This window comes from Tachyglossus aculeatus, chromosome X2, assembly GCF_015852505.1.
Source record: "Tachyglossus aculeatus isolate mTacAcu1 chromosome X2, mTacAcu1.pri, whole genome shotgun sequence".
In the NCBI taxonomy this organism is placed as follows: Eukaryota; Metazoa; Chordata; class Mammalia; order Monotremata; family Tachyglossidae; genus Tachyglossus; species Tachyglossus aculeatus.
This window is the reverse complement of record NC_052100.1, coordinates 30,971,468-30,985,544: the sequence shown is the minus strand read 5'-3', so window position 1 is coordinate 30,985,544 and position 14,077 is coordinate 30,971,468. Positions and strand designations below refer to the sequence as shown.

Here is a 14,077-nt window from a genome sequence, read left to right as displayed (position 1 = left end):
AGTCACCTGTCAGGCCCCACCAAAGCCCAACCCTCCAGAGAACAAAAGTGACTCAGCTGAACTGTGGAGAATGGCAACCACCACATGACAAACAAACTGGGAGGGGTGAAGGTTCAGTTGGCCTGAGGGCAGCTGTCCCAGCCTGGCCAAGGCCCCGGGGATGCCTGCAGGGCACAGAGGCAGGTCTGCCACTGGGCAATGCTTGGCCAAGCGTGCCCCCACCTGTAGGATATCCTGGTTGAGGCCCACGGCGATGCTGAGCTGCTGACTGGCGGGGGTCTGCGGTGCATTGGCTTCCACTGGGCTGGGCTCCGCGAGCTCCAGCAGCTGCTGGATGACGTCTGTCACAGCCTGGGGAGCCGGCGGCGTGGCGGCGGGAGGAGCGGGGGGATCGGTTTGCTGCAGAGGCCAAGACGGAAAAAGTTGGGGGTCCTGAACCACTGCAGGGCTTACCTGGTCCTGGGCAACCTCTCTTCCTTGGAACGGCGCAGCATTATGTCTCTTTCCCACAAGCACGTGGCCGGCAGACAACTATTCGAGACGCTGCTTCCAAAAGACGAGCCAAATCTCTTTCTAGGAAAAGATTGTACACGTAACCCGCTAGTCTTCCTAAAACTGTCTATTTTCCCAAGTTACCCGCCCCCACCACAGAACCAAACCCATCCAGAAAGGAGGAACTTAGTATCTCACTTTTGCCCCCATTAAAAACACTGCAAGATACTGAGGTTCCTTCCACCCAAAATTACCTATTAAACACAAAGTAATACTATAACAAATACCATAAAAAAGTTATAACCATTTGTTGTATTTCTTAAGTGCTTACTATGTGCCAGGCACTGTACTAAGAACTAGGGCGCATACAAGCTAATCAGGTGACAGCAGCCCATCAAATGCCTTCTTCCTTCCTTGCCAACACACGTGATACTTTTTGCATTCAAAAAGAATGCCCTCGTAAGCGCTGGACGAGTGGGCAGTAATGAGGTGTGCACAGAGAGGAGACAGAGCTGTCGAGAAAGATAATCTTGCCACTGCCTCCAGGGAAGAGAGCCGGACACAGACACACACAAGGACTCCCCTTCTCTGGTTAGGACAGGAAAATATGAGGCCAAAAAATGCTTGGACCAGGAACTAACAAGGAAGAAACATTAACAGGTTTCCTATTAGTTCTGTTTGGCCTAAGCATCTATGTTCATTCCTACTGAACCTTAAACCAGTCCAATGAGGCTGTGTTTGAGGACTGGGGACTATCTGGGGTTCCAGCTTTTCCTCCTTGAGGTGGATTCCAGGAATTCAAAGAAATATGAATAGAAATAAGAGCAAGCCCCCTGAGGCTTTGTCTGTAATAATAATAATGATGGCATTTGTTAAGCACTTACTATGTGCCAAGCACTGGTCTAAGCGCTGGGGTAGATCCAAGATGATCAGGTTGTCCCACGTGGGGCTCACAGTCTTCATCCCCATTTTACAGATGAGGTAACGGAGGCTCAGAGAAGTGAAGTGACTTGCCCAAAGTCACACAGCTGACAAGTGGCAGAGCCGGGATTAGAACCCATGACCTCTGAGTCCCAAGCCCGGGGTCCTTCCACTGAGCCATGCTGCTTCTCTGTAGTTTGGGGCTCGTTAATTCACTTCTGGCACCTGTACCCAGGCAGGTTCCACCCCCACCCCCCCCATCATCATCATCATCAATCGTATTTATTGAGCGCTTACTGTGTGCAGAGCACTGTACTAAGCACTTGGGAAGTACAAATTGGCAACATATAGAGACAGTCCCTACCCAACAGTGGGCTCACAGTCTAAATGGGGGAGAGAGGTACCATTCAGAGGTACCCCCACCTCAACTTCCCAAAGCGGAACGAACTCCTGAAACAACCCTCTCGGTATCATCACCCGTATGGACAAAAGGCTTTGTGTTCTAGGGCAAAGGGGCCTGGGTGGACAAACACTCAAAAGCGGCAACGTTCGGGCTGACAGCAGGCAGGTCCCAGGTTTTCCACCTCCAGAGCTCATTCTGAGCAGGAGTCGGGGGGGAATTGAGGCTCTGCTCAAGGTCCCTATTTTAGATGGACACTTACATTCTTCCATTTGTTCTCAGCAGACTGTAGGAGGGGAGTTGAGGAAGCAGCTGGAGTTTGGGACCCAGAACCCTAGAAACAAGAGCACACGACCACATGAACGGGTCATCATGGGGGCCCCTGAAAGCCAAACAAGCTCCTCAGCAGGCCAAACCATTGAAGCTGGGACCGGCATGGCCCGGGAAGGATGACTCGTGCCACGGTGGGATGCAACCACACGGACCTGGCCCCGAAACATCGCAGTTCCTCCAGCTCGCACGCGCTCGGCTTCAGAGTGTGGCAATCGATGGGCCCACAGGTGCCCCAACAGACCAAGACCCCCAACCCCTCCACCCGACCCCGCTTGCCCCCCTGATTCCCTTCCACCGCTGCCACAATGGGGGCTGCTGGCTGAGGGTGGCAGCTCGGGCCGCCCACCTGCTCTACTCAGACTTTGTCACCCTGGAAAGGTGAGCTTTGATCAGTGGAATTGGCCAAAGACGTGTCAGTAAAGAGGCTGCCAGCGAGGCGGCCACACCCAAGTTTGGGGCGTGGGCCGTAATCCATTATCACTGTCCTCACACAAAGAAATGGCTCTCCTAATCCCAGCAACAACCATGGAGAGTCATGCCACCCCTCCAGGGAAAAATTGGGCTTGGTGGCCGGAGTCTGCAAGGCCGAACCCCGGCTTCAGACTTCAGCTGGCCCAGCGGGACCACCCTGAAACCTGAGCCAAGTTTTTTAAGCTGTCCCATGGTCAGCCCAACCACCAAAAGGAATACTGGCAGGAGAGACCCACAGTTGTCAAATGATCAACTGAAGACTCTTCCCTGGGCAATACCAGGGACTTGACCGGGAGCTTACCACTGGGCCGTGCGCAGGGTCCGGGGGAGCGCTGGGCTGGTTCAGAGGGCCGGCCATGTGCATCTTGCTGAGGTGGGTGTTCAGACTCCCTAGGCTTTTGAACACACAACTACATTCCGTGCAATTATACGTGGGACCATTCTTCACCTTGGAGAGTTTTTGAAAAGGGAGAATTAGTTCCTCTTCCAATAAAAGCTGCACCACTAAACGACAGCCAACATTGGTATAATTACATTATTAGTAACAGTGTTTGTTTATAAAGTGCTTCCAGGGCGCAGAGCACTGTACTAAGTGCGGGGAAGGAATACACAGGTGGGAATTTGGTCAGCAGGGGCTCACAATCTAAAAACAAGACGGAGAAGAGAGAATTGGTGACGGACTCATCAAGAGAAATGAAGCTAAACATTCAGACAACATAAAGTCATCAACAAATACACAAAATAAAAACGAAAAGCAGCAGAGTGCTGTGGGGCCAAATTTAGAATTGCCTGGCTTTCCCAAGGTGAAGGAGACATTGGCAGAGGCAACCTAACTCAGGGGCAGACCCACTGCCAGAGCTGATGCTTTCAAGTGGAGAGAGCTCGTGGCAATGACAGATAAGAACAGAAGCTGCAGCTGCCATGGCTACCCTGGCCAAGCAGGGAGGAGACCTGGGGTCAAGGGTCACAATGGCCATGGTGGCAGCATGTAGACAGTTTTCCCCTCCATGCTTCCATGTCCACCACTGTGCGGACCCAAAATAAATTGGAGCCCAAAAGGTGATTATTTGTTAAAATGGAGTATAGTTTTACCACACACCCCCACCCACCAAATACCTATCTTAAACTTCTTGATTTTGCCACAGGAGGGAAAATGTGTTTTCAATTTTCCGCGACTCAGTCTGAGATGTATAGGGAGGGAACAGACCACAAGCGGCTGGATGCTGTTATTTCTCACTCAACCCAGTTACGGGTGGTGAGGATTCCGCCAAATGAACCAGGCGACTTCTGGGCTGCTGGGACGCCGAAAAGAATTCCTCCTGCTTTTTCACAAGCTGACTCTGGTGGGGCCAGGGGATCTCGTAAGCGAGGGTGCGGTCCTCTCCAAATACTCCCCTCACGCGAGGCAACAGGAAAGGAGAATCCCGGGTCCACGTGGCAGTTACCTCGGAGTGGACCCTCTGGATGTGTGACTGAAGATTGCCCTTCTGGGAAAAGGCGGCTGGACAGAGGGCACAGGCGTGAGGCTTTTCTCCCGTGTGTTTGATCATGTGTGTCTGCAGCGCTCCTTTCTGGTTGAAAGCCTTTCCACATTCACTACATTTAAATGGTCTTTCCCCTGAAAACAAAGAGGCCACAATGATGCTAAGAACCAGTAACCCTTCTCTGTACTGAGGACAACCTGTAGGCACCTCAGAAATTCTGGCATTAGAGTGAAAGATGCCCCCATTAGGTACCCAGTTAGGCCCAATCGGCCTGTGATCCTCCTTGGATCCTCCTGTGTGACTACAGAAAGCCATCTGGTTGCTGAAACTGGATGTTTCTGGCCTGCTCCTTTGTCTGTTTTGAACTCAACCCAATACAACGCAACCAACTGTGATCGATATGTACAACTGCAGATTTTGCCTGGAAAACCAGTGATGATGTTTTTGCCCAAAACCTGTTGCCTGAGAAGAGTGATGGGGGGAGAGCACTCTAACTGCAAGGCGAAGTGGAACCAAACAGAGATTCTTCTACCCTTGGGATGAGGTCTGACCCAGCCCAAAGGCCTCCCTGCAGCCACCAAAGAAAGCTGAAGAGAGAGTCCCAGACAGGGCATCTCGGCCTGACATCTTTGCTCCTCGCTGGCAGCACTGAAGTGGCCGAGTAAACAGACTTCCAGAGAGAAAGGCATTACCTGACCCTAGTACCCACTGATGAGTACGGGACCACCCCCAACCTGGCACACCCACATTATAATAATAATAATAATGGCATTTATTAAGCACTATGTGCAAAGCACTGTTCGAAGCGCTGGGGAGGTTACAAGGTGATCAGGTTGTCCCTCAGGGGGCTCACAGTCTTAATCCCCACTTTGCAGATGAGTTAACTGAGGCACAGAGAAGTTAAGTGACTTGCCCAAAGTCACACAGCTGACAATTGGCAGAGCCAGGATTTGAACCCATGACCTCTGACTGCAAAGCCCATGCTCTTTCCACTGAGCCACGCCTACACTTCCTCTCCAACTCTGCCAATCCTCTGCTCTAGGCCCCGAAGTGGACCACCAAAATGCTCATCCCAGGGAGCTCCCACGTTACAAGGGTGCTAGGTCTGATTGCGGCTAAGTGCCGACCACATGCTCGAACTGGAGAACATCACCCCATCCAAAAAATCCCTCTTCCCCAATTACTGTGAGAAAAATACAATAAGGTCCATAACAAGACTCAGTGGAAAGAGCACAGGCTTGGGAGTCAGAGGTCATGGGCTCTAATTCCGGCTCCGCCACATATCTGCTGTGTGACCTTGGGCAAGCCACTTAACTTTGTGCTTCAGTTACCTCATCTATAAAATGGGGATTAAGACTGTGAGCCCCACGTGGGACAACCTGATCACCTTGTATCCCCCCCAGCGCTTAGAACAGTGCTTCACACATAGTAAGCACTTAACAAATGCCATAAATATTATTATTATTATTATTGTTATTCATTCCTTCAATTGTATTTATTGAAGCACCGTGGCCTGGTGCCTGGAGCATGGATCTAGGAATCAGAGGAACTGGGTTCTAACCCCAGCTCCCCGACTTGTCTGCTGTGTGACCTTGATCAAGTCACTTCACTTCTCTGGGCCCGTTACCTCATCTGTAAAATGGGGATCAAGAGTGTAAACCCTATGTGGGACAGGGACTGTATCCAATCTGATTAACTTGCACCTATCCCAGCACTTAGTACAGTGCATGGCACACAGCAAGCACTTAAATACAATTTTTTTAAAAAAAATAGTCAACTGAGGCTTTTTTTCTTTTAACTTCAACCCAAAAAACCCAGCCTTAATGTCCCTCTCTAGCATCCGCCCAACAAGAGGCTAATGCTGAATCTATGCTGGAATGCGTTTTTGGGTGGGTAGAACATTAATACTCATTCATTTATTCAATCGTATTTATTGAGCGCTTACTGTGTGCAAAGCACTGTACCAAGCGCTTGGGAAGTACAAGTTGGCAACATATAGAGACGGCCCCTACCCAACAATAGGCTCACAGTCTAGAAGGCTTGTCTAGATACATCTTGATTTTCTGCCCTAGTAAAGATTACAAGGAAAAACTGACATCTCATTTATAAAATACTTTATATATTGTATATATAAGAAGACTTTTCTTAAGTCTTCCAAAACCCATTTCACTCACCTGTGTGTATCCTAATGTGCCTTGTTAGCTGACTTGGCTTTTGGAAGGTCTTTCCGCAATGTGGACATGAATACGTGAACCCGCTTCTATCGACGTTTCGATTATAAGACCTCGTCTTTGATACCCTGAGAAGATGCATAAATAAGTATGAGTACTTTAAGCCTTACCCTGCATTTGGAATAGACGGCACAGGGGTAATTTCATTGGAAAACTGATCTGTTTCTCATCCAGGCATGCGGCAACTGAAACAGAAACCCAGGAGTATAGCCTGAACATACTACAGCTCCTTTTATTAGACACTGCATAAGATCAATACCGTACTAATAGATCAAATTGGTAAGCTGCAACACAAACCAAAAATTTTTGAGGCTATATCACGACACTTCAGGGGTAAGAGGGAGACAGTTTGAAGTAACATTCCAAGAAAGAAGGAGACCAAACCAAAACTAGACTAAACCATCAAGGAGTATCCTAACTCACACGGGTTAATTAATCAATCAGTGGTATTTAATGAGTGCTTCCTGTGTGCAGAGAAAATAGCCGGATGCTGCCGGGGCTAATGATGAACATAATTAATGCTGATTGCACGAGGAGGATACAGAGGAGAAGGTCCCAGGTCTGGAAGAGACCCTGTTACCCGGAGGCAGGTGTATATGTGCTCTTCGTTTTTGACAGCGCGGGCACTGACTGAACTTTCCCCGGGTGTTCCAGTCTGGCCTTAGGAGCTGATGTGGCACCAATGGTCATGCTCACAGGCAGCACCCTGAGATGGTCCTCGGATGAGAGCCTGGGGCTGTGTTCGGTTCTGTCTCTGAGAATCGTGATCTTCCCATAACTTGGCTTGGAAAGGAGATCCCACGGTCCAGCTGGTCCGCCGCCACAACAAGCAGGGGTCTGTCGGCTGCAGTCGCCCATTATTCCACCGCTGGCAACGTGGTCTGGAGACTTGTGCTGCACCTCCTTTGCCCTCATGTGTCTGGGTCAGCTCCATTTATTGATTTTAGTTGGGGAAATATTTTAGGTTCGTCTCCCCCATTACAGCAGAAGTTACCTGTCATCGGGGAACACATCCCTCTACCATTCTGCACTTGGCAGGCACCTAGTACGGTGGCACTCAATAGATGCTGCTGCTACTGCAACTAATACTCATTCTGTGACCCTGGAAAGGGTCGAATCTCAGCCTCTGAGTCACGAGGCGATCCCTGGGGAGAAGGAGGTGAGGGGGCAGGGAGGATGGAGGTGACTTGCGGCCTCCCCTCCCTGCTGTTCCCCGATTTTACCAGGGAGGTTTGGGTCGGGTTGGAGTCGGAGGAGGTGGCACGGCCCGAAGAAGCCCCGCCAGTGGCTCCCACCTGATTTTATAATGAGTTTTCATGTGCTCCTTGAGCTGCGATGAAGCCTCAAACGCCTTCTTGCAGGCTTTGCAGGTGTGGCTGTGGCTCCCGACCAGCTCCTGGCGGTGCTCCTCCATGTGCAGGGACAGCTGGCTCTGCAGGGTGAACTCATCCCCGCACTCGGAGCAGATGAGGTTCTACAAGACAGAACGGGAACCGTATCTTTACTGCTGAGCAAGCACCAGGATTTCCCAAGAGAATGAATTATTCAGGGCAGGCTGGGAAAGCCCTTTACAAGCACCTGGCCGCGATGTTCGAAGGTCATTTTTTCCCGCTCTGGACTGGGTCCTTCCCTGGTTTCACTCACCAATCATGCCATGAGAAACCATTCCCAGAATGCCTTGATTTAAGGAGAAAAACATGGGTGTGGGATTAAATAGATTTGCACATTTCACACTAGGGAAAGCAGAGTTCATCTAGTCCATATCGCTGTTCAGTTCATCCCAAAGCTTGCAGCATAATTGTTTTCTATAAATTTAATCATCGTCAACCTAAAAGGGCCAGAACGCTTGTTCTCTCGCCCCAAAATGAACCCACTGGGGGCTAATCAGAGTACAGTGGGAAACTCTGAACATATTTCCCATCTACTCTCACTGCTTTCTCATACTAGGCCAGGTTATGGCTAAAATATGCTTCCATAAAACTGACTGGGAAAAAGTTGGGGCTCTAGAAGTGATCATCAATGACTTCAAATGCTTAGATCATTTTGATCCATTTTAGTATTTTGATAGAGAACTGCATCAAATTAAGAAAAACGTGTGACTGTTGATCTCAGGAATGCAGTGGTCTTTGATTCTTTGATTTAGGTTATCTGCATTCCTAAAACATGCACATGCATGCACACACATACACATCATCATCATCAATGGTATTTATAGAGTGCTTACTGTATGCAGAGCACTATACTAAGTACTCGGGAGCATACAATAAACACAGCTGGTAGACATTCCCTTCCCACAAGGATCTTACAGTCTAGAGGACACACACCTGATTTTTATACAAGTTTCTATTAATCAATCAATGGTATTTACTATGCTCTTACCATGTGCCAAGAAATATACAAAGCACTTCATAAGTAGACAAAATCCCTGATCTCAAGGATCTTACAATCTGGTGGGGAGTTTGTAATCTACACTCTCCATTAACTAGAAAAGCACAAAAAATTAAAACAGGAGTCTTCATGAGGAAATTCATCTGGTAGGGCTTCCCGGAGAAGGTGGGGGTTTAGAAGGGCTGTGAAAATGGGGAGAGTGATGGTCTGTCAGGTTTGAGGGGAGAGGGAGGGTCAGGCAAGAAGGAGGGTGTGAGCTGGGAAGTGGGAGAATGAAGAGAAGGCACATTGAACAGGTGAGCCACGGAGGAGGAGGAAGAGTGGGGGCTGGGGAGGAGGGGGAGAAAAGAGCTGATAAGTAAATGGAAAACCAGCCCCTCTCCCAGGCTACATCAATTTCCCCCTTGGAATTTTAAGGGGAGAGGAAAGAAAGGAATTTGAGGAGCCGAAACCCTATTACTTCAAGACTCCTCCATTTCCTTGCAGGTTCAGGGCTCCAGGTTCACCCCAGAGACCAGCAGCAGCTTCCCAAGCCTAAAAGAAGCTGGAGTTTTCCCCTTGCAGACACCGTGGCTCTTCCCCGACAGGCCCTGGGGCTCTGCAACAGATTCCAGGGCTGAGCCCCAACAAGTCCAAGCACAAAGTAAGCATCGACTGTAGGACTACTTTCCCAGTCTGAAGCAACTCTAGATTACAGATACTGCAGCCATTCGCTATAAAAGGGCACTGGTAAATTAGAGGAGTATTCCAGAAAGAGGAAGCATAAGAAGGGCAGAAAACTAAAGCCAACAGAGAGACAGAGACGAAAAGAGAAAGAGACGATTTGTACCCTGCTTGCTGGCCTCTGGTTGCCTGGTCTTCGGTCTAGACCTAAACAGGGCTCCTCTTCTCCTTTGCAGTCAGAACTTCACCCGCTGCCCCAGCTCAATCCCCTCCCCGGCGAGAGCCCACTAAAAAAGCCATAGTCTCCCCAAAACCACCTTGCCCTCTTGTCTGGGTGTGCCAGAAGCATGGGAGAGAGACCCCCTCCATGGGAGCACCCCCATTTCCTGGCCTGAACCAGCAGAAGGATGAGGAGGTTGAAGAGAAAAGCCCCTCGGGAAAATACATTCCAAAAGCATATTACCTCTTCCTTCTCATGCAGCATAATATGTGCCTTGAGGCTAGCCACTCGGGAGAATTTCTTGTTGCACACAGGGCAGGTAGGGTCTTCCCCGCTGTGGGTGCATTTATGCAGTGTCAGGTTGAACTCAACGTTGAATGACAGGGGGCACTGGTCACATCGGTGAGGCTATTTGGAAGGCAAAGCAAAAAAGTCATGGAGACAGCAGGCTTTCCACGGGGGCTGGGGTTAAAGTTCAAAGTCCTTACTCAACAATTAACAAGCCCCAAAAACCTCCCCCCATTTTCAAAGCCCTCCTGAAATCACATCTCCGCCAGGAGGCCTTCCTTGAATAATCTCTCACCTCCCCCCACATCGGCACTTCCCTGCTACCTGCGCACTTGCGAACTACAATTACCTGCAGCACTTCTGTACTGCTTTTCCACACCTTATTACTTAAGCACTAACTCATGTACAGATCCCCTTTTCCTCCTCCCTCCTGACTGTAAATTGCTATAGTGTCTGTGTTTGCCACTTGACTGCAAGCTCCCCTCCCAAGCACTCAGTATATACTATAGGTTGATTGATGATGGAACGACTGTTTACAAATGGTTTCAATCCCCTGGTTTACCTATGTCCAATTTTCCTGGTAGCTCCCACCGATACCAATCCTGTCCAAGGCCCCTGGCTGCACCGAAGGCTTTACGCCAGCACCCGACATGCAAGGAACAATACAAGTGTAAATTGTGGCAGGTGGGAGGGTGGGGCCCCAAATGAGGAGATGACTTTTGCAGACTCTGAGGGGCAGCTGTGCAAGGGACCAGAAGTGAGGAAGGCGTCCACAGGGGCGGCATCCGCTCTCTGGGTCTCACTTAAGAAGGTCCTTCTCCACGAGGGCCAGTCCCACTAGCCTTTCCTCAGACGCTGGAACCTCATTTATCAGGGGAAGCGCGGCTTCGGACCAAGTTCACATTCTGATGGTGAGAGGGTCACGGGAGGGGCGGGGGGTCCGAGTCCCTATTAGTGCCAGCCAGTAGGAAAGGCAGAAGAGGGAAGGGAAGAGACTTCTTGTGTGATGGAAGTTTTTAGTCAAATTCCAGACACACCTTAAGTTTTTATTGGCCCTGAAACACCCGCACTCTCCTAAACTAAGAGATAAATGATGTACGAATGTGTGTGTGCGTGTAGGTGAGTGGGTGAGTGACAGAGACAAAAAGTGAGACGATGGGTGTATGTGGGTGTGTGTGTGTGTGTATGAAAGAGAGACAGACAGATACAGAAAAGCAGGAAACTCAGAGGTGGGTGAGGGGGCAACAGGAAAAGGAAAGAAGAGCCCTCAAGCAAGTTGGTGGGCGGGGGGAGGGGGTGCTGCGCCTGAAGAAGTACCAGATTAGCAATTTCCCTCCCACTATTCCAGTCTGCTACTGGGGCTCCTTTTCCTCAGCTCTGGGCGGGAAATCAGGACCTCCTACCCTTTATGGGAACCCCCACCAGCTCTCGGCTTGGGGAGTTGCAACCCCACAGTCCCAGGGCCTGCTGGAAGAGGTGGTTTCCTGTGCCTTTACCCTCTAAAACAGTCTGATTTCTCCACTCCCAGCTCCTGCAGGGGCCTTATCCACTGCCCCCTGAACTCTGGGAAGCCTCCACCTTCAGGTCCCTGTTCTGACATGAAGGACAAACTGGGGCTCTGCCTAATGTAGGGAGGTGGAATATTTTACTTGAACAGGGACTGGGCATCATTCACTGGGAGGAACTATAGCTCTTGGGAATCAAACAGCTCTTCCAAGCAGCTTCCACATCCTACAGCCCGGAAAGGAAGGCACGGACAGCTGAATCAACAGGAGGAATTGTGGGCAAAACCAAAGAAGACCCATCAGTTGACTAATTAATCAAGAGTACTGACTGAGCGCCTGGGTGCAAAGCACTATACTAAGCTTCTGGGAGAGGACGTTAGAGTTAGAAGACATGATCCCCTCCCTCAAGGGGATGCTGCCCAGTATGACTGCAGATAGGATTCTCCACACATATTTTGGCTCCGTCTCCTCCGAAAGCTGGTATTTTTGCCCTTCCCCCCCTAAAATCCTTGTTTTTCCCTTCCTCCCCCCAGCCCCTGAGCCCTGCTTCCCTTCTTGGAGGGGCTTACCTTGTCATTTTGCTCATGGTCCCGCAAGTGGCGCTGAAACTGGGTCTCTTTTGGAAAAGACAGCAGACAGATATCGCACTTGTGGAAGTTGGGAGCTGGGTAGGCATAATTAGCATTCTCCACGTTCAGCGTTAAAACGCCGTCTGCAAAATCGCACAGGTGTGGAACATGAAAAACGGCTGGCGTTCCCATAGCACAGGCGAATAAATAATAATTTGGAGGCTGTTGAAAAACCAGTGACATGGGCACATCCACCGGCTGTGCTCGTGGTTCCGAATGAAGCTGTGTCCGGGAGCTTCGGAAAGCTAGATTCTCGTTACACTGCTATCCGGGACTGAGGATCAAGCTGGGCCCTGACAGGGAGGGCAGTGGTGCTCTGAGGAACTCAGACCAACCCGGGCCTGACGTCACAATTAGCTCCTGGAAACCGTGCCTTAACTGGACAGAACCCATTTTCACTCAGGAGCCACAGGAAAGAATTGATTCTCTAAGCCAAGGTCCGATACCTCTTTCTGGCAAAATCCCCCAGAACTGTATACTTCATTATTATTACTATACTGAAGAAGCATGGCTTAGTGGAAAAAGCATGGGCCTATGAGTCAGAAGAGACACACACACACTCTCTCTCTCCCCCCTCCCTCATCCCCCACCTGGGGGGCCAATGCCATACAGGAGGCTGGCATCCTAAAACTAAAACAAGGTGTAAATTTAGGAACTTCATAAATGCTGTTCATCTTAACTCGAAATGTCTCAAGTGGGGGACATCCTGAAGTTGACTTTGGTGGAACGTACTAGCTCGTGAATGACCCAACCAGTGGGCCGAAACTGCTCGAACCTCTAGATAACAGAGGGTCCGGGGCTTCAGGGCTGCAGTCACCGGGCTGTCGGACACTGCAGGGGTCTCTCCTGCTCCACTCGCTCTTTCAGGCCCCGGCATCCCACCAGGCCCGGGCCATCGGGGCCAATCGCGATTAGTTTCACTGCAGCGGGAGCCGAGCCGAAAAGCAAAAACCTTTTTTTTGGTCCCAGCTAATTCGGGCTCGGGTCCCCTTTTTTGGACACCCCGTGTGTCCAGACAGAATACTCCTGAAGCTTGCACAGCCAGTTTTATCAAATCCTCATCCCCTGGGGGGGGGCGGATTCAAGGCCCCCACAACCCTTTTTTTATGGCATTTGTTTAGCACTATGTACCAGGCACTGTACTAAGCAGTGGGGTAGATACAAGCTAATCAGGTTGGACACAGTCCCTGCCTCACAGTCTTAATCCCCATTTTACGGATGACGGAACTGAGGCCCAGAGGAGTGAAGTGACTTGCACAGGGTCACACAGCAGACAAGTGGTGGAGCTGGGATTAGAATCCAGGTCCTTCTAACTCCCAGAACCGTGTTCTATCCACTAGGCAGCACTGCTTCCCTTCCCCATTTGCTCCAGGTTCTCCCAAAAGGGCAGGGACAGCCAGCTTCATGACCCAGAGACTGAAAGCCTGAATGCACTGGGGAGGATGGAGGAGCCCAGGTGGATTTGGGACCACTCTGGGGCCAAACAAGGCATTTTACAACAAACGCCCCAGCTCAAGCCTCAGACTATTTGTGCAGATGCCTGAAAACACCTCTCCCTAAGGACACTCTCTTCAAGCGCAGAGCAAAACCATCTCCGATAATGCTTGGCTTTCCTAACTCCCCGCCAAAAGTGGCTGCTCTGGTCTAAACAACTAAGAACTTTCCTTTGGGAAGTGCCTTTCCATGCAGTAAATACTGGGCCTATTGGATTAAATGGACGTTTCATTTCAGAATTCATTAAAGACTGGGCTCCTAGCCGACGGCGGGTGGCATTGTTGAGTTTCCGACTGTTTAATATCCTCTAGGTTCAAGAGGAGAAAATTAAAGGAACTACATTTCAAATCCTCTTACGAAATGTAGAAGAGTCTGACTAAATTTCCTCTTGGGGTAAAAGGCACATCACAGCCTCTCACTGAGTAGGAAGTTGTTCATAAAAATTTTGCATCGAAAACTGGGCAAAGCTTACATCACTGAAGCTGATGGGCAGGGAGGCGAGGGACAGTATATGTACCAGTACGGCACTGGAAAAATTAACTTGCTCGATTGAATTTG

At 49.9% G+C, this 14,077-nt stretch overlaps 1 protein-coding gene across 4 annotated transcripts in view; it reads right to left on the bottom strand.

Annotated features, from left to right (window-relative positions):
* The window catches only part of ZNF236 (zinc finger protein 236), a 51,774-nt gene that overhangs the window by 30,155 nt on the left and 7,542 nt on the right, over nucleotides 1–14,077 (bottom strand). For 2 of the 4 annotated variants that reach the window (XR_005457188.1, XM_038771186.1), the window contains exons 1-8: nucleotides 11,966–12,258; nucleotides 9,847–10,011; nucleotides 7,628–7,806; nucleotides 6,276–6,400; nucleotides 4,063–4,235; nucleotides 2,919–3,065; nucleotides 2,076–2,147; nucleotides 223–399 (exon numbers count right to left, since the gene is read on the bottom strand). Coding sequence is in view for 3 of the 4 variants with exons in the window: in XM_038771186.1 (XP_038627114.1) it covers nucleotides 223–399; nucleotides 2,076–2,147; nucleotides 2,919–3,065; nucleotides 4,063–4,235; nucleotides 6,276–6,400; nucleotides 7,628–7,806; nucleotides 9,847–10,011; nucleotides 11,966–12,208 (1,281 nt within the window). In the remaining variant the exon portion in view is untranslated. Of the gene's footprint in view, nucleotides 1–222; nucleotides 400–2,075; nucleotides 2,148–2,918; nucleotides 3,066–4,062; nucleotides 4,236–6,275; nucleotides 6,401–7,627; nucleotides 7,807–9,846; nucleotides 10,012–11,965; nucleotides 12,259–14,077 lie in introns of those variants that run through there. The other 2 variants (XM_038771187.1, XM_038771188.1) reach the window with 2 other exon arrangements.